This window comes from Fundulus heteroclitus, unplaced genomic scaffold, assembly GCF_011125445.2.
Source record: "Fundulus heteroclitus isolate FHET01 unplaced genomic scaffold, MU-UCD_Fhet_4.1 scaffold_42, whole genome shotgun sequence".
Lineage (NCBI taxonomy): Eukaryota > Metazoa > Chordata > Actinopteri > Cyprinodontiformes > Fundulidae > Fundulus > Fundulus heteroclitus.
The window spans coordinates 1,531,053-1,555,638 of record NW_023396835.1 but is presented as its reverse complement, the minus strand read 5'-3'; the positions used below and the strand labels follow the sequence as shown (position 1 = coordinate 1,555,638).

Sequence of the window (24,586 nt, the reverse complement as noted above, 5' to 3'; positions counted from 1 at the left end):
AACCATGAGACAATGAGGAAAGGTCCAAGATCTGGTGGGAAAAAAAGGCAAAAACTATTATTCCAAGAGGGAAAAGACTGGAATGTTGTCGGGAATACAGTCTCAGATGTGACCGCAGAGTTGACTGAGTAAACTTCCTTATTATTACTGGAATAGTGATAGCAATGAGCTTCCTAGCCTCTACAGTCTGAAGCAAAAACAACATTATTAAAAGATCGACTGATTGATGCTGTGTCCTTGTTTCCGTTTATGAATGAAAATGTTCTTCTTGATGTTCTGCTACGAGCCGCCTAAAGTTGCTGTAGAACGGTTTATTTAATTAATAACGGTTGGTCTTCAATCACGGCGAGCTGCCGTTTTACGCTTGGTCCGGTATTATTGATTAGTGATTTATTGGTCATCTGGCTTTCTGACAGTTCTGAGGTACTGCCAGTAGAGGGCGCCACATCTATTTATATTTGCTCATCGCACCCAGTGCTGGGGTTCTATTTAGGCTCAAAAACACTATCTGGAAGAATGCATGGCGTATATATCTTTATTTTATCATGGTCAACTGCATATCGGACGTTTTGATATAGGCACATAACATGACTATATACCTTTTAAGGTCATTACTAACTGCCAAAGTTCTTCTCAGGGGATAAATGTGTGTTGATGGGCAGTACCTGGCAGATACTCTACCTGTTAATTGATCCAGAAGCAGCCAGAGCATACATGGTTATTCAGCTTTCTTCCAATGTGGCTTCATCCTTGTTTAACATGATAACACTTATGAATCAGCTGTCTGTTACATGCAACAGTGAATGCTTCTCCCCCTGAGTTTTTTTTATTCTTCTGTTGCCGTTAGACTTGTGCATGGTTTGAGTTAGGAAGAAAACTGAAGGCTGGTTCCTAGATAGAAGCATTTTCTTTAAGATTTAGAACCAGTTACAGGCCATATCAGTTATATTGTGCCCCGTTACTAAAACAAAAGCACTAAACAGCCGGGCAGGAATTTTCCACATGTATAATCCTCCCACTTCCACATGACTATAAGCCAAACTTCATCAGCACATTAATCACAACACGGCTAACCTGGATCAAGACTGAAGCAGCCAGAATGTCTAAACATCAACATTTTGGCTCATTTCAGTGAAAATTGGCCATGTCCTGTCACCGTTCTGTATGGAGCGGCACCTTTCCTTTAACGCGTGCATCCTAAATTAAAACTCCGCATTCAACTCGGTTCTTTCCTCCCAGCCCATTGAATCTGCTGAGCTTTGGTTTTTCCCGCCTGCAGAGAACAGTCTGTATAATTGCTTTTCAAAGACCGAACGGAGAGAGAATTGGCGGGGCGGCTCGCTCAGGCGGAAAACTTTGCTGTGATTTGACGTTAATGACATGTTGTCAGCGAGCAGCAAAGAGTGCAGTGAGTTGTATCTCAGCGATGGAGCCGCCCTCAAATCTGCAAGGAGTCAAACTTGACAGACTTTCTCTTTTTGTTCCTTTCTGCGGCCTGGGTGCCGTTAATGCTGTGAATAAAGCCGCTCCATGTCCCCCCCCCCTAATCGACTTCCATAAGGATGCACGAAACGCTTTGAAATACAGCCATAATGAGAACTTTATGTACAATTTACCATATTCCTTTCATTCATGGTTTTGGTTGGAAGAAGGCCACCAGGCGACTGAGACGGTTAATCCAGAGCCGTAACTTTAATCTGCTGCAGCCAATGACGGGTGGACTTGTCTTGTGTTTCGGGTCGCGGTCCTGCTGGAACGTCCCGTGAACAACTTTCAGCCCAATGAGTGCAAACTCTGCTTCACTGTTTGCTGCGTTCATCTTGGTGGTGACTTGGATCCATTTCCTTGTGCCTCTCCAGCGCAGACATCACCGGCGATCCTGAGTTTCACGTCAGGAAAGCTACACGGGTCCAACTCCGTTTGTAGGACCGGTTGAACCTTTTATGGATGCAGCCGTGAAGTTCTAGCAGATAACTTTGCTCCAGACGTTTTGAGGTTAGCCTCGGCTCTGTTTCCCTGCTTAACTACAACTTCCTTTTGGCAACTCAACCATCGAACCATCTTTTCTGGTCGCACACATTGACAACAGTACTTTTATTCACCTGTAACGCCTGTGTTTCTGCTAAAGGTCTTTGTAGGGGGAGGGTGGCTGGGTTTTAACACACTCCACCATTTTTGCCTGGCTAGTTAGAGTTCAAACGTTGCTGATTGCTATTCCCAGTTCCTTTTATATGCCCCTGTTTTCTCCATGGCTCTGAATCCAGCAGGATTCAGGCCTCTGTCAGCAGCTCAGCAACTCGCTGAGCATCATAAACGCTCACTGATTGCAGGCAAACTGGTCTCAACTCCCAGGTTAGATTAAACTTTTGGTTAATCAGGGTTATTTTGGTGTTTTCTGGTGTCATTGGAACTAGAAGAACAAGCTTATCTGGTCACAAACGGCTTCGCCCACCCCTGACCATGAGGGACAAGAATCTGTATCCCAGGGTATGAAAACATATTGGCACAGCTGTAAATACATGTGTGGTTGCAGAAGCATAGTTTAGCACACAGGGAAGTACGAAAATATTACTTTAATTTGAGTGCATTTGTCCAGGGGGGGAGAAAAATCCCCCATCTTTTCGATAAAAATCCATGTTGGCACAATTATCGGCACAGTTATGAATTCCTTATATTCGTCCCTGCTTTGTAAATTCATCACAGTACCTGGGAAGTGTTAATTAGCAGCCCCAGACTTCGTGTTCCCTGAGGTATAGACAGGATGCAGCACATGCATGTTTCTCAAAGCTCCTCTTCAAAATTGGGAAAACCAGAGAACATGTGACCCAAGACAGCCATGACATGGTTTAAATAAAACAGATGTTGGTCTAAACCTGCCCATATTTACTGGAGGAGCGGCGATCAGTGGTTAAAACATCTGGAACTGTGACAAACACGACTGGATGAGGAACCCAGCTTCTCTTCCCACCTCAGGCAGTCAGCAGCTTTAGTTTAGTTTATTAACACAGATCCCCGCTAGCTGCTGTGAATGTAACGCTTTACATTTTTAAGCTAAGAAGAAGTTTTTAGTTAATGAAGTTGGAACAGACACAGATTGACCTTTTTTCTTTGCTCTTGTTTTCATGTTTCTTTCTTCGACATGCAGCTGCAGGCTGATGCAAGGAGATTCTAGCTGGAAATCAAGGGAGCCATGAGAAACAAAATTGTGAATGCAATATAATAAAAAATGACTATCCTAGACCGGTTGTTTGTTTATGTCTAGATACTCTCCAAAACTTTGCTGACAAGCTCCACCGCTTCATCTGTTGCTATTCGGGTCTTCCCAGAAGCTTCACACATTTCTCCTGGTGAAAATGAACGTTTAACACCCAAAGCTGACTTTTACACACAAGGATGCACGGAGAGCGCAGCGACCGGATGAGCTTTATGAGTGCTGCTGCTGCTACGGAGTTTTAAATGTCTACAATCTCCACATGTCACAGTGAGCGTCTAAACTGACCGGTCCAAACAAGGGAGGGTTTGAGAAATGAGTTATGGTGAATGACATCAGCTCTGGAGAAGCTGGGGATCAACACAGTTGATCCACAGAGGCTCCAGTCAAAGGAGGAGGGCCTAGACGACCATCTGGAAACAAGAGCTTTTAAAACAGAATTCTACGGCAGGAACTGCATTAAAACAGAATACAGCATTTAGCAAGCTCCAAGAATACAATGAAATGAAAATTTACACTAAAAAAGAGCAAAGAAAAAGAATAAAATTAAGACGAGCACAAACAAGCTGATCATAGCAGTTATGGTTGTTTATCGTTGCTACATATAAAAAAGCTGTGACATTTCCTTTAAACAAAAGTACATACACACATACATATATGCATACATAAGCATGTATAAATACCTATATGCACACATCTCAGATCTAATTATTTTAATAGACAGTTTTATGAATAATTTAAATTGATTGATCTTGGTAGTGAGCTTGAAATATTTTTTTTGTGTATTCCACTTTTTCATGCCTGTAAACATTTTTTATAGCATTCAATGGGTTATCTATACTGATAAAGAGCTCCCTGAACTAAACAGTTGGCCATTTTGTTTCCTGTAAAGATAATCAATGAAAACAACAATCTGTCTTCAGCTAGCAGCCACTATAGATCTTCATGCTTAGGTTGATGAGGAAGGTTGAAAAATCGGAACTTGCTGGTAGATAATCGCTGTAAACTTTCCCGTAGGACTTGTTATATAATGACAACTGTCATGATGGCAGGAAAACACCTTCTCTATCCTACCATCTCAAACGTAAACGCGTGGATTTGCTGAGTTAGCCTTCAACAAACAACCTGATTGTGGTTGTTTGTGGGAAAAGATTTTTATGCTCACCTTTAGTCACGGCTGTAGACGCGTGATGCTGGGGGCCTTTTACTTTAACTTTACTTTTACTTTCCAGTTAAAACTTTTGATCACAATACTATTTGTAGGAGCCATTTTTTTTTGTTATTAATTAAATTTGTATTTTTTGTGGATAATCTAGTTAAGGTTGTTTATTTTACTTTATTGTTTGATATTTGTTTTGAGATTATGTTTTGGTTATCTAGTTGTTTTTTTGCTTGTTGGTTAGTTATGACCAATTCGGGTAGGTTAAGTTTATAAATAGGCTGTCAGTGGTAGGACCAGCATGCATCTGGGTGGGCGTATAGTTTTTTTTACCAGCGCAAGAGAAGCAGGGAGTAAAATGTTTGTCAATTTATGTTTACTTGCTTGCAAAAGAGAAATAAACCACAAACTAAACGACTTCACCTGGAAAATTTACTTTTTTTGCCTGCATAAATTATTCGTCCAAGGTGCATCTGTGGCCCTTGTGGATTTTTAGAGATGCCAAAGCTGGGCCACAACACTATCACTTTTAGTGTGTTTTTGTGGTTGCAGTGCATGGATCTTATTTGTTTGTATTTTTGTGGGAGTGAATATTGTTGCAAGTGTGGCATTATATACCCCATTTAAAACTGACGTGTTTTCAGCAAAAGCCTAATTGGGCTCTACTTTAACCAGTCAGCAGGTTCCATCCCCCTGTATGCTGATTGGTCAGTTTATGTATGCGTCAATAAGTGACTGGTTTATGTGAACTTTTTTCTGCATCGTACTTCTCATTTAAAGATAAATGATGTGATTTATAAGGACCCTGGAGGCCAGAAGCTGAAACGTGTTGGTCTGTTATTAAAGTCTGATCCTGAACCTTGAAGTGTTGCTGAAGCTTTCCTCTTCCAGTTCATTTATCCTCTTCGTGCACCTTGGAAGTTGGTGAAGTTGTGCCGGAAACTTTTGGATCTGGGCCTTTTACTTTTTCCAACATCCACGGCCACTTTCTGTAAAAGAGCGTAGCATCTTAAACTGATTGAAACACAAAAATCTGGTGGCCTAAACCAGAAGGTTGAGAAATAGGTCATCCATGAGTTTTTTTAGTAGAGCAGAAATCAGAAATGTAACCCAATCAGAAATCAGGTCAACCAGACACCAAATCAACCCTCTCCCATGAGCTTCTCAGTCAACACACCTAAAGCACAGAGGAAACCTCTGAGCTAAGAGAAAATCCAGGACTCACTAGCTGTGACTGCTCCAACATTTTGAAATGGTGCAAAGTGCTTCCCCATTGGCCAGAGGGGAATTATCAGAGCTTACTTTCAGACAACAATTTTGTTGTTGTGTTTCACTTTAAATACTATTAATGTGGGACTTTTCCAGCAGGGCTTCAGGTAATTATAGAATATGCTTTGAGAACCTAATGACCAGCAAATCTACAGCTACGTTTCTTCCTGGAACAAAAAATAACCGTTATTAATAGGACTTGTGAGAATAATTAAACTAAGGCATCTCATTTGAACAGTTTCCCTTTAACGAGCTGCCAGTAGTTGGGATGAGCACTTTCGGGCAAAGCTCCATCAGCAAAGTGGGGATGCTGAAGCTTTTCTGCACCTTCAGATGAGAAAACAATGTCCCCAGTTAATCTCCAGATCCAAGCGCTTCATTATTTTCCATGATAAACTCTGTGCTGAGTGATTTTTGGCAGGGAGGAAGGTGGAGTTGCTTACTTGTCCTCGGCCGGCCTCCTCCCCAAACAAAGGTCGAGCATCTGCTGAATTATGGATGTCAGAGGAGGAGAGCTGATCTTTTCAGATCCCCGTTCAGCGATATAAATAACATGATTAAAAATGCATCCATCAGATTACACTTTGGGTCCTAATCAGTCGTTGCAATATTAATCAGGCTGTTCATTGTCCTGTGATTTAGGCTCCACAGCGCCAGGCTGTGCATACAGACCCACCAAGACGTTCGGAGGACGTCTGGGATTGAAGCTTCTGCTCTACTTAAGGGCAACTGAGCAGCATGTTCAGACTAAATACTGATTGCTCACTTATTCTATTGTTATACAGGCTGTTGCAACAAGTTTACAACACTTGAATCTAAGTTAGGGGAGGGTTCTGATGTCCTAAAATATTAAACTTTTTTTTTCTCCTTTGCTTCCAAGTAGCTATTCTTTGTTTCTGGTAGCTTTTGAAAGTGGTTTTGATCAATCATTCTTAAGATTTTCTGTAGGTCATTGGTTGATTTTTCACCCATTTCCTTTCCAGTACCTGATCATAACAGCAAAGGAGGAAAGTGATCAACTGAAATACAAAATAATACGTATGAGGATTTTAAAAAGTCACTAAGAAACAGGAAAAAGTCCAACAGAGACTCAGGAGATGACAGGACTCGACCCTCCAGCGGATCATCTTCTGTGTGTTACTGTTTTAGCTTTCAGCTCCTTGGGGTTCCACTTGTTGGCAACAATATCCTGTTTTCTGTTTATCAGACTGGGTGTTATTTTCGAGTTTAGATCCAGCTAAAGAAGTACTGTATTTTTTTAATCATAAGGGGCACCTGATTATGAGGCGCATTAAATATTCTTCTACATCCACAGCTCTCTATCCGTCTCTGTCATGAGTAGCTGAACTCCACTGCCTTGTTTCTAACATAAGGCCAAAATAAACGTAATTTTTATACTGAATTAACTTACTAGCTTTATTGTTGCTAGCGCGTACTCCTGGCTGCCTTACATGAATGCACTTCTAGTTTAGACATTACAGTCAGGCAGTCTGGTAGACAGCTCAGGGGTCCTATGAGGTAGAGACACATTGTACCGTAATGCTCCTAATATCCATTGGGTGGAACGGCTTCGTTGCTAACCAAAGTCATACTTATACATTTTAACAGATTTTTGAGCGCATTGTACCACATAAAATCGGTCAGTAAGCACAACTTTAATTATATATAAGGTGCACCGTATTGTAAGATGCCCTGTTATTTTATGAGCAAAATTTAAGATTTTTGAGTGCGCTTGTAGTACGGTAGAACTGAAATAGAGGGACAGAGAAACTGGATGGTGAGCCCAAATCAGTGGATTTTTAGTTTGGTCGTCAGTGTCCTGAGCAGGCTCAAAGTTAAAAACTCCTCCAGTCAGTGAACACAACATTCATAAGCATTGACAGGTCTAACAGCTAACCACAACTCTCTTCGGTGTGGAAGATGTGACTGGAGTAAAGAAAGCTCAAAGTTAAGAATAACATTACTTTGGGCAAAGCTCTGGCCATGAGTGGATGAGGAGTCAGGGTATTTCTGGATGGTTGGAAACGGCTCCGCCCACCTCCAACTGCTGATTTAATAGTTTCATGAATGATGAACACTTTCCTGGAAACTTTATTTCAAATGATGACAAGAATCCAAGTCCAGTTTATCCCTGGAGAACCCCCGTTTAAGACTTTTGCTTTATGACTACACGTGAATTTGGCGTAAACATGTTCAGAACCACTGGGCTGCTCCATCTGTGCTGCATCGTTACTACAGAACCAATTCTGGGTCAGGTTCATGTTTCAGGAGGCTGCATCTGCTTGTTACTCCACGAGACAAGCTGAATTATGCTGACTGGTCATTTAAGGACTCATAGCTGCTTCCTTTGTAAAGTTATTGATGATGTCCCGGTCTTGTGCTTGACCGTGAGGTAAACATAAAACTATGTGCCCCCAGTAACTGTCCCCTCCATTATGTGACAACTAACAACACAGTTATGTGAAATATAAGTCAGACTGCGCCTCAGGGGTTTTATTTGTGACAGATGTGCCTCTGGGACGTGTGTAGCGATCGCTATCCATGGTGCTAGCTATGCTAACTGCCTTTACCATCACATATAAGATGCTAACGATGGCATAAAAGACCAACTTTATATAATTTGGTCATTACTTCTAACTAGAATTCCCAATTTTTCACTCAGGAGAGGAGAAATGTGGGGATGGTGCAGAGCACATGGAGGGCTTTGCAAACATTTGTTCGGTTTGTCTCACCGACTTACCTCTGATATGCACGACTCTTTCTACAAAAGAATCCAAGAGCCTGAGTTGCAGGAGTTGAACCCCAAATGAACCTTAAAACGCCGACTGACGCGCTCCTGGAGCAACGCAGCAGAAGACCAAGAGATGAAATTAGCGCAGCTGTAAGCAGGTGTCCCTGTGAAGTGTGGACATTTGACTGAGCTCATTAGGCGTGCATAACGTCACCGAGGATCCTTCATTCAGGTCAGGGGCCTATTTTTCACAAGTGTGTAATCATATTACGCGTCGGAGCAGCCTGCAGACAGACGGAGCTTCTCTTGAATTATTAACTTGAAATGTTGAACTGTAGCTGGACGCTATGTTTATCACCCTATTATTACAAAACCGCCATAATGACATGATGATTTACTGAATGTGACATTTGGGATGTGAGGACATGCTGCTGCGTGTCTGCAGAGCCGCTTTGCTGCTTTTGTGATGAGCAAACATTGCCCCCCGGTGGAGGAAACGGTGCATTGCACTCTTCCTGCTGTTGCTTCTCAGCTTCCGTGTGATTTTTGAGGATTATCTTCCTTTGTCACCAGGAAGACTGAAGGGAGTGCAGCTTAAAGGTTCCGTGGTAAATTTCAGGATGGGGAAATTAGAAAAGTAATGAAGTATCGCCTTTTTTTAAAAGGTAGAGGGTTGAATATGGCGGCAAACATCATGTTTGTGATGGCTTCTAGAACGATAGAAAAGAGAAATCAACCTGGAGACGTTATGTAGAGAAAACCAAAGCTGTTTCACAACTTTATGACCTCGACACCTTGCAGTAGTCCGCGTTTTCATGTCTGCGTACGTACACACAGCGTTTCAGCACAAACGCCTCATGTTTGGCCTCAGCAGACGTGAGCGTCCTGTTATCATTGAGTCTGTCGTCTGGTATTCATAGTGAGGCCATCTGATTCAGCATCATGACAGCGACCCTAAAACAACTGCAGAGCTACAACAGAACTGCTGAAATAGAAAGACATCAATGAATTAAAATGGCCCAGTCAAAGTCCAGACCTCAGACTTGCTGAAATGCGGTGGTGGGCAGAGCTAGTCCCTAGTTACATTTACTTGAGTAACGTTTTGAGCAAATTGTACTTTTAGGAGTAGTTTTACTGGGCTGTCCTTTTTACTCTTACCTGAGTAAAATGCCTGTCTACTCTGAGTAACTTCATTAATAAAGAACAAACTTGTTTTAGCCAAAAATGCACCACAGAGACAAAAACCTAGATTTAGGTTAAAATGAGACTTAGTTGTACACCAGCTTTGTTATTTTAATGTTATTTTCTGCCTGCTGAGCTCATTGAGCCATTTGGAGGTCAGATGAACGTACAGTAAACAGTATATATTGTTACTGAAAGTACGTTGCACTGTTCTAACATACTTTATATAATTTAACTGCTGTAAGTATTGCTTTCAAGTTAAATGTTGAAAAAAATAATTTATAAAAGTGTTTCCTTTGTCTTTAATATATAAGAATATGCACATAACCTTATATTTATGTCTGTCCTGTTACATCATTTTTGAATAATAAATCATCAGCTGTTATGATTAGTTACTCAGTACTTGGGTAGCCTTCTTACTGAATACTTTTTACTCTTACGTGAACAATGTCTTGGCTGACTACCTTTTACTTGAGTAAAACTATGTTGCAGTAGAGCTGCTCTTACTTAGGAAAAATGTTTGGCTGCTCTATCTCCCTCTGGTGGTGGCACCATAAGAAAGCTTTAAGACTTTGGTGAACACTAGTGATGGGTCCGGCAACACGTCGGCGCATGTGTTGAGCTCATAGAGCAAAACCTGTGTCGATGCGCTTATCGACACAGGGAAGTCACGTGACCGATACAGGAACTGTTTCGAACTGACTGACGCGCCAAACTGTTTCTGTTCCCTCGAAGCTGCACGCGTGTGCATTCGCGCAAAGCAGCGCGCACAGCAAAGCTATGCTGCGCAGTAAATAAAATCCAAGCTGAACTGTAAACAAAATAACGGTTAATAATATTTAATTTTTAACCATTTTGCACTCTGGTGTGATGGTGTACCACAGTCTCGCTCTGTGAGCGCCAGGTGCTGATCGGAGCGCACCACTGATGGATGGGTTCTGCAACGCTTTTTTGGTTGGGCGGGTTGCGCTGTGCGTCTTTGTTCTGTGCGTCGTTTCAGAAAAAACGGCTGATCTACACTGATTAGAAAGCTGCTACTTTGAGTAGTTCTTCCTCCCTTTGTCACACCCAGCATTTCCGATTTCAGAACAGATGATATCAGTCAGGTAACTAAACACAGCGTCCGATCAACCATTGAACGTGAGCATGGGCATTGAAAGGACATGGCAGCAAATAATTTGTAAAAAATAAATAAATAAAAAAGCCAGTCCACAAGCATCCTCGTTCACATTATTTATTGACTGTATCTAAAAAAAATCAAATATATGTTTAATTCAGATGAAAATATAAAATAATACAATGCAACATACAATGATTTAAATTGTATTATTGTGTATACTTGGTCATCAGATCAGTGTCAGTTAACTCTGTCAACCAGGTTGCCTTTAGGGATTTTTAAGGTCCAGCAGGTGTCAGTATTCAATGACACAGTATCGGCACAGTATCAATACAGTTTGGCAATGTGTCGAAACGCTTCATGACGCCTCATCGACCCATCACTAATAAACACTTAGAGTTGCAGAATAGTGTGTGCGTTGGTCAAAGTATCCCCGTCACGGAGCAATAATCCTGATATCCTGAGCAGATCCACTCCTTATTTCCTGAAAACATCTAACGAGCACCAAAGGGACTGACATCCTGAGCATAACGTTCTGTCTGTGTCGGCCGTCTGTTGCAGGAGCTGTACTCCCAGTCCTACGACTCTGTGGGTGTGATGTTCGCCTCCATCCCGGGCTTCGCCGACTTCTACTCCCAGACCGAGATGAACAACCAGGGAGTGGAGTGCCTGCGGCTCCTCAACGAAATCATCGCCGACTTTGACGAGGTGAGTTCCAAACCCTGAACAGCACCCGCTGACAAGAGGCTTCAACGTCCGCTCTGCCCACGCTGAAAGAGTTTAGCAAAGAAGTCACGTAGACCAAAGCTGCTCTTAGACCTTTTAGCAGTTTGACTCTGGCCTCCTCTCCTGAACAGTAAGGCGTGCGCTGATGTTTTACTAAATAGCAGGAATTAATACTTTACTCATCAACAATGTGCACACGGCTGAGACAAAAACTTTCCTAAGCTCATCAGTGTTTGCCCGTTTGTCTCATCTTAAAAGCCGTCTGAGGATAAAAAATTACTTTGCTGTTTCAGGATGAAGCTGTTCTCGCTGATGATGATGATGATGGACGGACGGATGGACGGACGGACGGACGGATGGATGGATGGATGGATGGATGGATGGATGGATGGATGGATGGATGGATGAATGGATGGATGAATGGATGGATGAATGGGTGGATGGATGGATGGATATAAATAGATGGATGGATGGATATAAATGGATGGATGGATGGATGGATATAAATAGATGGATGGATGGATGAAAGATGGATGGATGGATGAATGGATGGATGGATGAATGGATGGATGAATGGGTGGATGGATGGATGGATATAAATAGATGGATGGATGGATATAAATGGATGGATGGATGGATGGATGGATATAAATAGATGGATGGATGGATGAATGGGTGGATGGATGGATGGATATAAATAGATGGATGGATGGATATAAATAGATGGATGGATGGATGAAAGGATGATGGATGGATGAAAGGATGATGGATGGATGGATGGACGGATGATGGATGGATGGATGGATGGATGGATGGATGGATGGATGGACGGATGGATGGATGGATGGATGGATGGATGGACGGATGGATGGATGGTTGATGGGTGATGGATGGATGGATGGTTGATGGACGGATGATAGACAGATGATGGATGGATGGACGGACGGATGGATGGATGGATGGTTGATGGATGGTTGATGAATGGATGGATGGATGATGGATGGATGGATGGATGGATGGATGGATGGATGGATGGATGGATGGACGGACGGACGGATGGATGGATGATGGATGGATGGATGGATAGATGGATGGATGGATGGATGGATGGATCAGGCTTAGATAAGTTAACAGTGACATTTAGAATATTGTGGTATTGTCATGTTAAAGAGTGCAGGAAGGTATTCATCATGTTTGTGACGCTGCAAATCTGCCAAAAGTCCAGTTTCCTTCTGATTAAAAGAAACATGGCTTCCTGTTTGACTTTGTCAACAAAGTCGTTGAGTCGTCCTCCAGGGCGAGCAGAAACCACCTAAAGGAGAAGCTTCAGGACTCGCCTTCAAACCCAGACAGAAGCTGTGCTCCAAGCAAACGGCTGAGAGAACCTCTGGTTGTTGTTAGACGAGTGAAACGACCGGCGTTCCTGTGACGGACATCTCCAGCATGGATTCTCTGTGCACAAATCAGTTTTTCTCTTTACAGCCGTTAGATTCCAGTTCAAATAAGACAACTTTACTTTCAGTTAGGCGTCTTCTTCTTTATGTTTTCTTAGGAAACACCAGAGCTTAACAGTTTTTTTTTTGTTTGTTTTTGTTGGACTAAAAGGTCCCAAATAAGCAGTAATGTGTTATATTTTTTGTACCGCTGATTAAGTTTTTGGTTTATTTAAACGTTGTTTCTTCTTACAGCTGCTCGGCGAGGAGCGTTTCCAGGACATTGAGAAGATCAAGACGATCGGTAGCACCTACATGGCCGTCTCTGGTCTGTCTCCTGAAAAACAGGTAAGGAACCGCAGGAACCATTAAAACTGAGCAACCTTTTGATTATCTCACCATTAAAATGCTTTCATTTTTCCCTGGGCACTGCAGTTATTAAGGCTGGTTCTGTTTAAACATGTCCAAACTGCTTTGTCTAAGTCAGGCGTAAATTTTCTTTCTTTTATTTGGCAACTTGAAGCACTTTTACTGAAACTGATGCAATTTCCTTGAACTTGTGAAGTACTAAGCTGCTACTCTGCTATCAACTAAATTATACATGTTAGTTATTTTCTTAGACTAGACTTCGAAGTCCCAGAAAAGCTCCTGTAAACTTGGTTTAAGTACTCTATTGGTTTTTACTCTGTAAGTTATAAGCAGTGAATCATAAATTCAGGGAAAGTACCCTGTATATACTCGCAAAGTACACACTAATCTCCAGGCAATAACATGTATGTACCTATATATATATATATATATATATATATATATATATATATATATATATATATATATATATATATATATATATATATATATATATATATATATATATATATATATACACATCACATTATGTCCTCGTCTGAGATCTTTTTACTAAGATACCTGACGGGAAGCTAGAAACAAAAAAAATTGTTTCATTCTAAAAACAACAACTGCTGTCTCACTTGAACTTACAATGTGCTGATATGTGTAAATACAACAGCTGATCAGGAAAAGTTTTATTTGAAAAGGCCTCTGGCATTTTATCTTTGTCTTCCTACTCCATTTTGGATATTGAAGCTGTTTTATTGTAAGTCATTGTTATAATTATTCATTTCTATACATATTTATCAATTTAATAGATCAAAAAATCTGTTCAAGTAATAAACCCTGTGGGACTCCAAACTTAAATCTGCTGAATGAGTAAAATCTAACCCAATGTTGTTTTACGCTGAAGAAGTTCAAATTGACCAGAGATTCCTCCCATTGGGTTTCACATCCTTTATTGCTCAATGGGTCCCTGGTCCAGCCAAACAGACATGATCAAGGTAAATAGCTGGGGAGGACTTCATGTGGACATTTTAAATGCACACCATCACATAAATATATGCAACTTAAATAAACACGTTAAGGATCGCTGCAGTTTAAACCAACACTAACACCGGATATTTAAACTGTAGACACTGGAACAGCTCATCTGACTGATGCAGAAAGCTTTGATGTCTGTGTGCTTAAGCTGAGACTTCTCTGACTCCCGCAGCAATGTGAAGACAAATGGGGTCACCTGTGTGCGCTGGCCGACTTCGCCATCGCGCTGAACGAGAGCATCCAGGAGATCAACAAACACTCGTTCAACAACTTCGAGCTCAGGATCGGTGAGCGCTTCGTGTCGGAAGACTTCTTCGTTAAACTTAAACCACTGTATTACCCACTGTGTCATCTGGGAAGTATGGGGAAGTTATCCTTTGGTTGGTAAAATGACCTTATTACTGCCTTATCTGAAAATACTGATGGGATCCTTTTTTCTATGGTAAATGGACTGAATGCATATTAAGCTTTTCTAGACATACCGACCACTTAGATTGCTTCACACTGTAGCCGTCATGGAGCTCCCTAACAGACGCATTCACACATCAGTGGGCAACCTGGAGTTAAGATCTTTGCCCAGGGGCATCACTGCAAAAACGGAACTAAAAATAAGTAATATTTTCTTAAAATGAGAGCATCTGTTTTTGATTTGAGCAGGTAAATAAGATGATTTGCCAATGGAATAAGATTTTTGCACTTAAAATCGGAGCAACACTTCTTCATCATCTTATTTCAAGTGCAGGATGTCTAATTAACTTATTTTAGGGGTCAAAATACTCATTCTGTTAGCAGATAAGATTATTTACCTGCTCAAATCTAGGACAAAAAACACACACACATTTGACTTTTTAGATCTGTTTTTGCAGTGATCTCAACATGTGACATGGGCAAACTGTAATTGAACCTACAACTTTCAGATTACAAGACAATTACTATGCCCCACTGAGCCACAGTTACCGACATTTAGAGTAATTCTTCTTGGAGGAAAGTTAGAACTTGAGAATAATCTAAAGATAATCAAATTAAACCCAGATCAACTCATCTGTTTAATACAGATTACTTAGAAATGTCAAATTTCTTTTGGATTCACCACATGTCGTGTTTTCTATGCGTCACGTGAGAAGCACTGATAAATGCCTTTCATAGAACCTTATCAGACATGTGTAACTGGGATTTACTTTGAATTAAAGGAATCTGTAGCGTTTCCATATTGGCTCCGTTCCTCCTGGGCGCAGAGCAAACTTTAAGAGATCTGTAAAGTGTCCCCAGACTGAGCTGACGGTTTCTCTCTCAGGAATGGCTCACGGCTCCGTGGTGGCAGGGGTGATCGGCGCCAAGAAGCCGCAGTACGACATCTGGGGGAAGACGGTGAACCTGGCCAGCCGCATGGACAGCACCGGCGTGAGCGGGAAGATCCAGGTCCCCGAGGAGACCTACCTGATCCTGAAGGAGCGCGGCTTCGCCTTCGAGTACCGCGGCGAGATCTACGTGAAGGGCATCAGCGAGCAGGAGGGCAAAATCCGGACTCACTTCCTGCTGGGCCGGGTGCAGCCCAACCCGCTCATCCTGCAGCCGCGCAAGATCACCGGCCAGTACTCGCTGGCGGCCGTGGTGCTGGGCCTGGTGCAGTCGCTCAACCGGCAGAAGCAGAAGCAGATTCTCAACGAGAACAACAACTCTGGCATCATGAAGGGCCACCACCACTACAACCGAAGGACGTTGTTGGCGGCCGGCGGGGCCGAGGTGGGCGGGGCCCATCACGTGGAAGCGCCTGATAAGACGGACCTGTCCTGAAGCGCGGAGCGCAGTTTGGGGTCCAGAACGATTCCTCGGAGGCAGAACTGCTCAGAGGGCAGAAATCTGGTCTGTGGTTGAGGTAAACCTCGGTGGGTGAAGCATCACAGGGACGTTTTTGCTCAACAATCCGGATACTGACGGATTTTCCCAGTCATGGAAGCAGTGAGGAAGATCCCCGTTACCAGTGACACGACATTTAACATTGTTTAACATTGTTTTTCATGGCTGATCTATTTGCTTAGATCAGCCCACGTCATCTAGGGCTTTTCAGAGTCATGGAGGAAAAGAAAGTTTCCATCAGAGTCAATGCTTTCATGGGAGGAAGCTGCCAGCTGCTGCTTCTCACACGCGTACGTTTACTGATCACCATCAGTGTGAGTAGGTCAGTAATAGCCAGAACTACGGCAGCCTGTAGGTCTGGAGTTTACAGGCACGATTTAACCCAATGCCAGGTTGGAAAGACATCAGCAATGAGGTGGGAGACCATCAGTCTGGGAATGATTAGAAACATTTTCAGCCCCCCATCCCAGCAAGAAATGATCATTTTCTGTTTTAATGCATTCCAACTGTCCTTCTGAAGATTACCCAGAATCCCTTTCTAAAATTTATACCATATCTATGGGTTAAATTTGATTAAAAAAAATACATATGGGTTCCTTTATAAAATAAAACAATGATTTCTAACAGCTAGAATGTTTCAACATCGCCACACATTTTACACTATGTAGTATTAACAGCAATATAAATGGCTTTTAGCCCGACTCGTACCTGCAGTCAACATTTAACCAGCTACAAACCTCAGTTGGCAGAAATAATATCAAGCGATTAATATTAAAGATAAACGTCAGTTACATTAAGTTTTGTACTTTTTGAGGAGTTTAACAGTATTCATCATACTAAAAGGCTAAGGTCTCCTTGCGCCCCCCGTACAGTCAAAGTCCAGAACCTAAGCTGATTCAAGTGCTGATAACTGTGCAAAACCTCCATGATCTACAGCTGTTAGGGTCGGACAGAAAATATCCTCTGAGGGTTTTAGCGTCCAGACGTGGTTCCAAAGCCGTGAAATTAGGGATTATTTCGTTTTAGTCTTGATTGTATGGACAGTGATGGATACTTTATTTCCCCCATGACTTTATCCGATGTTCTCAGATGTATCAAATGAATGTAAACTCCTGTTTAGTTGGGTTCACTAAGGGTATCTGTAATAATCAAACTAAGGGCAGTCTGGACGTCTCGGAGAACGCCACTTTTCTTTTGAAGGGTTCCCAACATCATGAATGTCGTGGAAAAACTGAGCGTCACTCAAACGTTTTCACCTTTTTAAAAAGTTTGACCCAACCGTGCTACGAAGGCTCCACCCACTTAGGTTTAACCCAGCCAATGAGGTTTGTTCTTCATCAGAAGCAGGTCAGTAGGGGAACTCCTCGTTGCAGGCCTGGGTGTTGGGGATGCTGAGGGACGGGGGGAGAAATGGAAAGACTGGACGATGCCGTCGCGCTCCATTTCCATCCTCCGTCTTCTGTTCACCTTCTGTTGGACGGATCATCTGGGACTGTCCGTTCCCCGTTTATCTCACCCTGCCTCAGACCCATTCACACCTGAAGCCCTGACTCCTCCACCCTCCCAGACCTTCGCCCCGTGTCAATGTTTCTTTTTTGTATTTCTTTTATATCTGGAACACAATAAAAAGGGGTCTAATTTTTATAGAAGCAACATGTCTGGTTGTTTTGTTCCTTCACTTCTTTTCATCCAAACTATTGAGATAAATGGAGCCTGAAGGGTCTGTTTTCTGCTCTCTGTGCCTTTTTATGCTCATATTTTATTCCCATTGGTTTTCTCTGCATTGAAACAACTGAAAACATTCAACTGGACCAGAACCGGACCAGAACCGGAACAGGAAGACATTCCTCCACCGAAGCAGCCAGACTTTTGAGAATAAAGCCAAACAAAGATGATTTTTTACAACTGAGCGACATAGACTTCTTATACGAATACAGGGCAGATCATATGCCCTTTTCAGGTTTAATAATAATAAAAAGAAATCAGCTCAAAAAATATATAAAATTTTGAAAATTTCTGTTACATTTTCTATTGTTCTTGCTATAATACTGTTGAACAGTAGTGAACTGATTTAAAGGGTAAATTAAAGCTTTAAACACAACTAAACGCTTCAGTAAAAGTCAAAATTGAATTCTAAGCGTCTATTTTGGGTTCACAGATTTAAACATCTGACCCACAATGAACCTCACCACGGCTCACTTTAATAGAGCTAATAAACATGTGTGACCTCATTAGGAGGGAACCAGGTGAGATTTTAGATTTGTTCTCTTAATTAGGAGTCTTTCTTTATATTCCTAAATACAGGTTTACAATCAACAACCTATGGTTTAAGGAGTCTTTAATCAGTGTACCGTGGTTCTGTCCAGGTGAGACTGATCCATACATTACGCTCGTCTTATTCTGAGGAGGTCCTAATGCTGGATAAACTCTGAAAATGCTCATGCTTGTGTTTTCACAAACAGCACAAATGTTTGATTAAAGGAGCAATGAGCAAAATATCTTTGTTTTAAAAAAGAACTAAATTCACGTTCTGTTGTGAAGAACTAATACTTCACACGGACCGCGGCATAATGTCACACCGCTTCTCTCTGTGTTGTTCTTCAGCCTCATGTTGACAAAGCCGGTCCGGCCGCGCGTGTACGTGTTGCATGCGCACGTGAACAGCTGCCACTTAGGGCTCGGCCCCTCCCTGCCCTAAAATGCCACCATCAGAGCAGCGCCGCGTTGGAGCAACATGGCGGAGAGAACGCCCAGCAGATCTAAATGTTACTTCTTCACTTAGAAATGTTCCTCCCAAAGGTGAGGCTGTTTGCTGTGTTTCCTTCCAAAAAGTAAAAAAAAAACAAAAAAACAACTGGACTAGTTTTTTGAAGTTTGAAGACGTTTCGCTTCCTATCCAGGAAGCTTTCTCAATTCAAAATGTCTGGAGTGATGTGGAGTACCAAGCTTTACAGTACTGTCATACAAAGGCCTTGTAATGGCTAAGATAACATGCAAATTGAACCGAAACAGATTCACCCCCTTAGTAATGGGAGTCGTTAAGGTCGTTGTTGGCCTGCAAATTGAACCGAAACTGGTCTACGCCTCTGTTGGGCAATAATATAAAGCTTGATACTCCACACTACTTCAGACATTTTTAATTGAGAAAGCTTTCTGGATAGGAAGCGAAACGTCTTCAAACTTTGGAAAAAAGTCCAGTTGTTGTTGTTTTTTTTTACTTTTTTGGAATGACCATGACCTGGATGACTAGATAAATCTTCACCAGCCTTTTGCTGTGTTTTATATCCTTTGCAAATATGCACACAGGAAGCGAGGGGTGAGAAGGGGAGAGGAAATGAAGGGAGGGGTAGCAACTGGAGTAAAGGTAGAGAGAGGCGCAGCTTGTCATAGGTCTTGTTTTGGTCTACAGGCAGCGCTCAAGTACCACCGAGGGGTGAAATGTGGCTTATTGCTCCTAAATCTGTAGTTTAACTGCTCTCTCTCTCTCTCTCTTTTGTGTGTAGACTCATCCTGTTTGTGTTCAACCAGTCTAAGTGTTTCAGGTTATCAGGAACTGGGGAATGGTTCTTTACTGGCCGGTTCTGGATGGTGGAGTCTAGTCCATTGGGACTCGTCCCGCTGGAGTGATTTTTAGCTTTTATGCTTTATAAATAATGTGGATTCACTGAAAAGTCAGTGGACAAGCATCCCTGTCGCCATTTAAAGGGGTTTGCCTGATTTTGCCTGTTGTGCACCGTTGCTCCTGAGAGGAGAAGAGATAAATTTGTTTCCAAATGGCAGCGTTTACACGAGGAAACTGAATTTGAACCGCTTCAGAGTAACAGGAGGTTTCTACCTTCTTCTGGTGGAGAGTCCTTCAGTGCTGCTGTAACATAGCCTCGTGAGACCATCCTGATCCCGCGAGGTTTCAAGGTTTCACTCGCAGATCAGTCTGGCTACTTTCCGTTAAAGAAAATTTGGAGCCGTTCACCAAACGAACGTCCAATCAGCGTTGGCTTTGAGGCGGGTTGAGGTGTGACGCAACGGGAAGATCGACAGTTCAGTCTAAAGAACATGGCAGCTTCAGCCGATGAAACTAGCGTTAGCGTGGCTATCGAGCAAGTTTTATCGGAATTACAGAGTATTTCTTTGCTGAGCTAACGAGCCTTTACCTGCAGCAGCAAGAGTAGCTTGGCTTGTGGTTGTGTTTTCGTCGTCGCTCGTAACAGAGCGACGACGAAGCATGTTGATGAGTATGTCATATGCTTCGTTGATCTGATTGGTTCATTTGGCCCGTCTATCACCAACATAGGCCAATCAGCTAACCAGTATTTTCCCCCCTTCCTAAAATTACTTCAACGGAAGGTTTCCAGATGGATATGCGGAGCAAATCTATCTGGCGGCGTCAGGTTAGCTGTAACAGGCCTGGTCATTAAAATGTCTCCAGTGAAAAACAGTCGCTCACTTTACCGCTCAGAGTCCCAGGCTGAACTGGACCGTGTCCGGGAGGACGGACCTCACCGTGCCACCATGGTGCGATTCAGCGGCTGGCTTTATTCACACTCAGGTCGGCAATGGAAAGTATTTTCTCACAGCCTGAAGTTTCCCTTTAATTGTCTCACTGGAAAAGCTTAAATCTGGACCTGAAAAACGGCAAGTAACCCTTAAAAGTATTAATATTAGATATAACCCCCCCCCCCCCCCCCCCATAAGCCTATAATTTATTTATTTATTTTCTTTCACTCTCTTTTTTAAGGTATCACATTACACATGTCAGCTTAAATAATAATACATTTAGCAATGGTATCAAGGTGTTACTCGATTGTATCTGTTGCTTTATGTCTGTTGGTGTTGCTGTTCTTTTTGTGTCTCTTTCCAGGTGATGGAGCAGACAGAGGACGTTTTACCATTCTCTTTATCTCTTCTTTCTTTCACCTCTTCTCTTTCTTTTTTTTCTCTCTTCTTGTTCTTCCTTTACTCTCCCATTGTATTGTCCATATAAATTGAAATTCTCCCTGCAGGAATCACAATAAAGCTATTCACACGCACAAATCAAGCGGAGCATTATGGCGAAAGCTGTTTGCTCCACTTGTGAAAGTAAAATCTGTCGAGCTCTATTTGGTATTAAGGCATCAATTCTTATTGCCACATTGCTAGACAGGACACTGGGGAAAAAAAACAAAAAAAATACAACCCCCCCCCCCCCAACCAGAAAAATAAGGCTTTTTCTGGTTGTATTGAAAGTGTGTTGAAAACAGCAACTCTGGTTCACTTCAGGTGAAGCTATATTTCTAAAACATGTTTTGTTTTAAATTGTTCTGGAGGTTAAACACGTTGGATTTGATGTCCTTGTCAGATTAAGAAGGCTTTGATGAATCCTGGCTTCAAACGAACACAACGAGAAGGAGCCTGGAGACGAGTTTTGATTTTAGATGGATTGTTTTGGACCGAGAAGAATCCATGTGGACCTGCCTGGATTCTCCCCATCAGATCCCACCATACGCTGCTCTGCTCCAAACACGAAGCACCCAGAGAGGGAGGAACACGGAGAGCTGGAGATTTGTAATGATCGGTCACTACAAGCCCTTCCTCACCTGGATCTCAGTTCCCAGCTGCGTCAACACGTCCTCCACCTTCATCATTAAAATCAAAGCTAATCTGCGTCTTACTCAGATGGGACATTTTAATTTAAGGAGAAAACAGCAGAATCATTTGGAAAAATCCTCAATTACAGCCAAAGAAAACTGGAATAAACCTTTGGAGCCACATTAAATAAATATTTCTGGCACATTTTGATGCTTTTACCCTGAAGTCATTTTTTTAAGTTTAAAGTGTCTTTAATGGTCATCTGCAAACATTTATCACAAAGCTTTTTGTATCATAACGGACCTGATTTCATTTCCGTCGGTACTTTGAAGTGACCACACAGAGAGGAGAGAGGACATGGGGAACGTTGAATAAAACCCTTCGCTCTGATAGTTCAGATACGCTGTTGCTGTTTTTGTTCTCATGATGCCTGCAGGTAAAGATCTGAGAGTAGAGGCAGTTTGCATGTAATCTGAGCAGTTTTACTCATTTTCTCCTCTGACTCTGAAGCTCTTTGCTGCAGATTCTACTCATACATTTAAAGCTCTGGATAGGCTGTTTGATGAACAGACATTCTGCAAAACTTGCAGATTCCGTTTAAATGCAGCAGGTTTCATTTACACAAAAAATACTTTTTTAAATTTGATTTACTGAAATAAAACTAGTTCTACTTTATTCTGTCTAAAACGGCGAAGTCCTCAGTTGGTTCTGCGCTTGTTTTTCAGTAAGAAGTATTTAGATCTAATCCCATCCTGCATGGAGTTTGCATGTTCTCCCTGTGCATGCCTGGTCTCTCTCCTGGTACTCCGGCTTCCTCCCAAAGGTCCAAAAACATGAATGTCCGGTTCACTGGTCTCTCTAAGCCAAGAACACCTTCAGGAATAAAGAGTTGGGTCAAAACGTTCTGCAAGGGCGTCTTCCAAGACCAGGCGACAGTTTGGTGATGATCCGTGGATATGGAGCTCCGTGTCACCAAACGATGAAGTGCTTCAAAGCACAGAACACTGAAACGTTGGACCTGCAGCCAAGAAGCTCAGTTCGCCAGATTAATACACTTCTGAGGAGCAGTGGTACGAAGTCTGCAAACTGGAATCTACTCCCAGCACCGAGCAGACAGGAAACTGTCCCCTTCCATGTGCATTTGGCCCAGAAAGGTGATGTTGGAGAGAGTTAGAAGATACAAGAAGAAGGATCCACACTGGGAATATTATTCATCTATTCATTTTCTAACACATCTATACCTTTTAGGTTCTTGAGGGGCGCTGTTGTCGCCAGTCTATTATAGAGCAACACATAGAGACAGGACAAACAACCATTCTCACATACAATCACACCTAAGGAGAATTTAGAGAGGCCAGTTAACATAATACTCATGTTTTTGGACTGTGGGAGGAAGCCGGAGTACCCGGAGAGAACCCACACATACACAGTGTATGTGTGGGTTCTCTCCGGGTACTCCGAGAATATGCAAGGGAGAATATGCAAACTCGAACCCAGAACCTTCTTGCTGCAAGGCAACAGCGCCACTGTGGAGCCCAATGTTATTCATATGAAATCTAATTTGTTTGCTAACAAAACGGTTAAAGCTTAAGAAACAGTTCAGTAGTTTTCCGTACTTAATAAAAAAAAAAACGCACTGCTAAAACGTTTTGGATAAGTCAGTTTTTGGTGTTTAATCAGACGCGTCCTGCAGTTTATAAATCCAGCCACTTGGCGGCAGTAGACACCCAGTCACAGTAACTCAATGACTGATTTGCAGAAATCAGAAATGCTGCTGATGAGTCTGTGGCTGGCAGCCTGTTCAGCCTGTTTTCTCTCCCTGTTTGCAGCACAGAGGAAATGCTTTGTTCAGACGCGCTCACCAACACAGTCACAGCTACAAAGCTTCGTTTTTACTGCCTCTCCTGGGATCGATGCTCCCAACAGAGACATCAGTGACGAATAAATCAGGAAACCAAAGGCAGCGTCTGAGTATCGGGTCACCGCAGCAGCAGCAGCAGCGACAAACAGAAAGGCCGCGTTTCCAGGAGGAATTGATCGCTCGCCTCCTTCCTCCCCTCCGGTATGGATTTTCTGTTAGACAAGGAGGAGGGGGAGGAAGAAACAGCAGGAAGCAGATGTGGAGGATGGGGTTGCCATGGCGACGTCCGCCTGTTGAGCCTGCAGTGTTCGTGTCTCTACGACTGGCGTTGTACGCGCTCGCACGCTGAAGGTTGGATCTGTACAGCGGCCGAGCATCACAACGACACAGAAGCTGGGCCCCAGCAGGGATCAGCCGAGGAGTCAGGAGTCAGGGGCCTTCATCATTTACAGTCTCTCAGCATCTCCTGGCCCTTTACAGGAACACAAAGATGTCTATTCTGCGTGAAAATGGATAAGAAATAAAAAAAAGAAATAGGCAAACTGTATGAAGAGGCTGACACGAAGCATAAAGGAGCTGAACAGGACATGGAACAGCTATAAGACAAAACAAACATAGAGAAAGAGGAAAAAAGAGATTCAAGCATCAATACCAGGAGATACATAAACCGACATGGAATCATCAATAACATGTTGCCATATTAAGACGCATAATCCTTTCACTCTCAAAGCTGCATGGTGGAGCACTTGGTGGCACTGTTCAGTACAATTCAATTTTATTTATACAGCGCCAATTCACCACACATGTCATCTCAAGGTTCTTTCCAGAGTCAGATTCCATCAGATCCTCCAGGTTGGTGAGAAAGTTTCCTCTCTAAGGAAACCCAGCAGGTTGCATCAAGTCTCTCCAAGCAGCATTCACTCCTCCTGAAAGAGCGTAGAGCCACAGTGGACAGTCGTCTGCATTGTTGATGGCTTTGCAGCAATCCCTCATACTGAGCATGCATGAAGCGACAGTGGAGAGGAAAACTCCCCTTTAACAGGGAGGAGAACCTCCAGCAGAACCAGAACCAGGCTCAGT

General features: G+C 42.6%; 1 protein-coding gene across 2 annotated transcripts in view; it reads left to right on the top strand.

The window, feature by feature from the left end:
• The window catches only part of adcy8 (adenylate cyclase 8 (brain)), a 139,120-nt gene extending 121,391 nt beyond the window's left edge, over positions 1 to 17,729 (top strand). For both annotated transcript variants that reach the window (XM_012850328.3, XM_036131225.1), the window contains 4 exons: positions 11,231 to 11,377; positions 13,084 to 13,176; positions 14,396 to 14,510; positions 15,518 to 17,729. In XM_012850328.3, coding sequence (XP_012705782.2) covers positions 11,231 to 11,377; positions 13,084 to 13,176; positions 14,396 to 14,510; positions 15,518 to 16,017 — 855 coding nt within the window. In that variant the 3' untranslated portion in view covers positions 16,018 to 17,729. The remainder of the gene's footprint in view (positions 1 to 11,230; positions 11,378 to 13,083; positions 13,177 to 14,395; positions 14,511 to 15,517) is intronic.
• Positions 17,730 to 24,586: the final 6,857 nt, after the last annotated feature.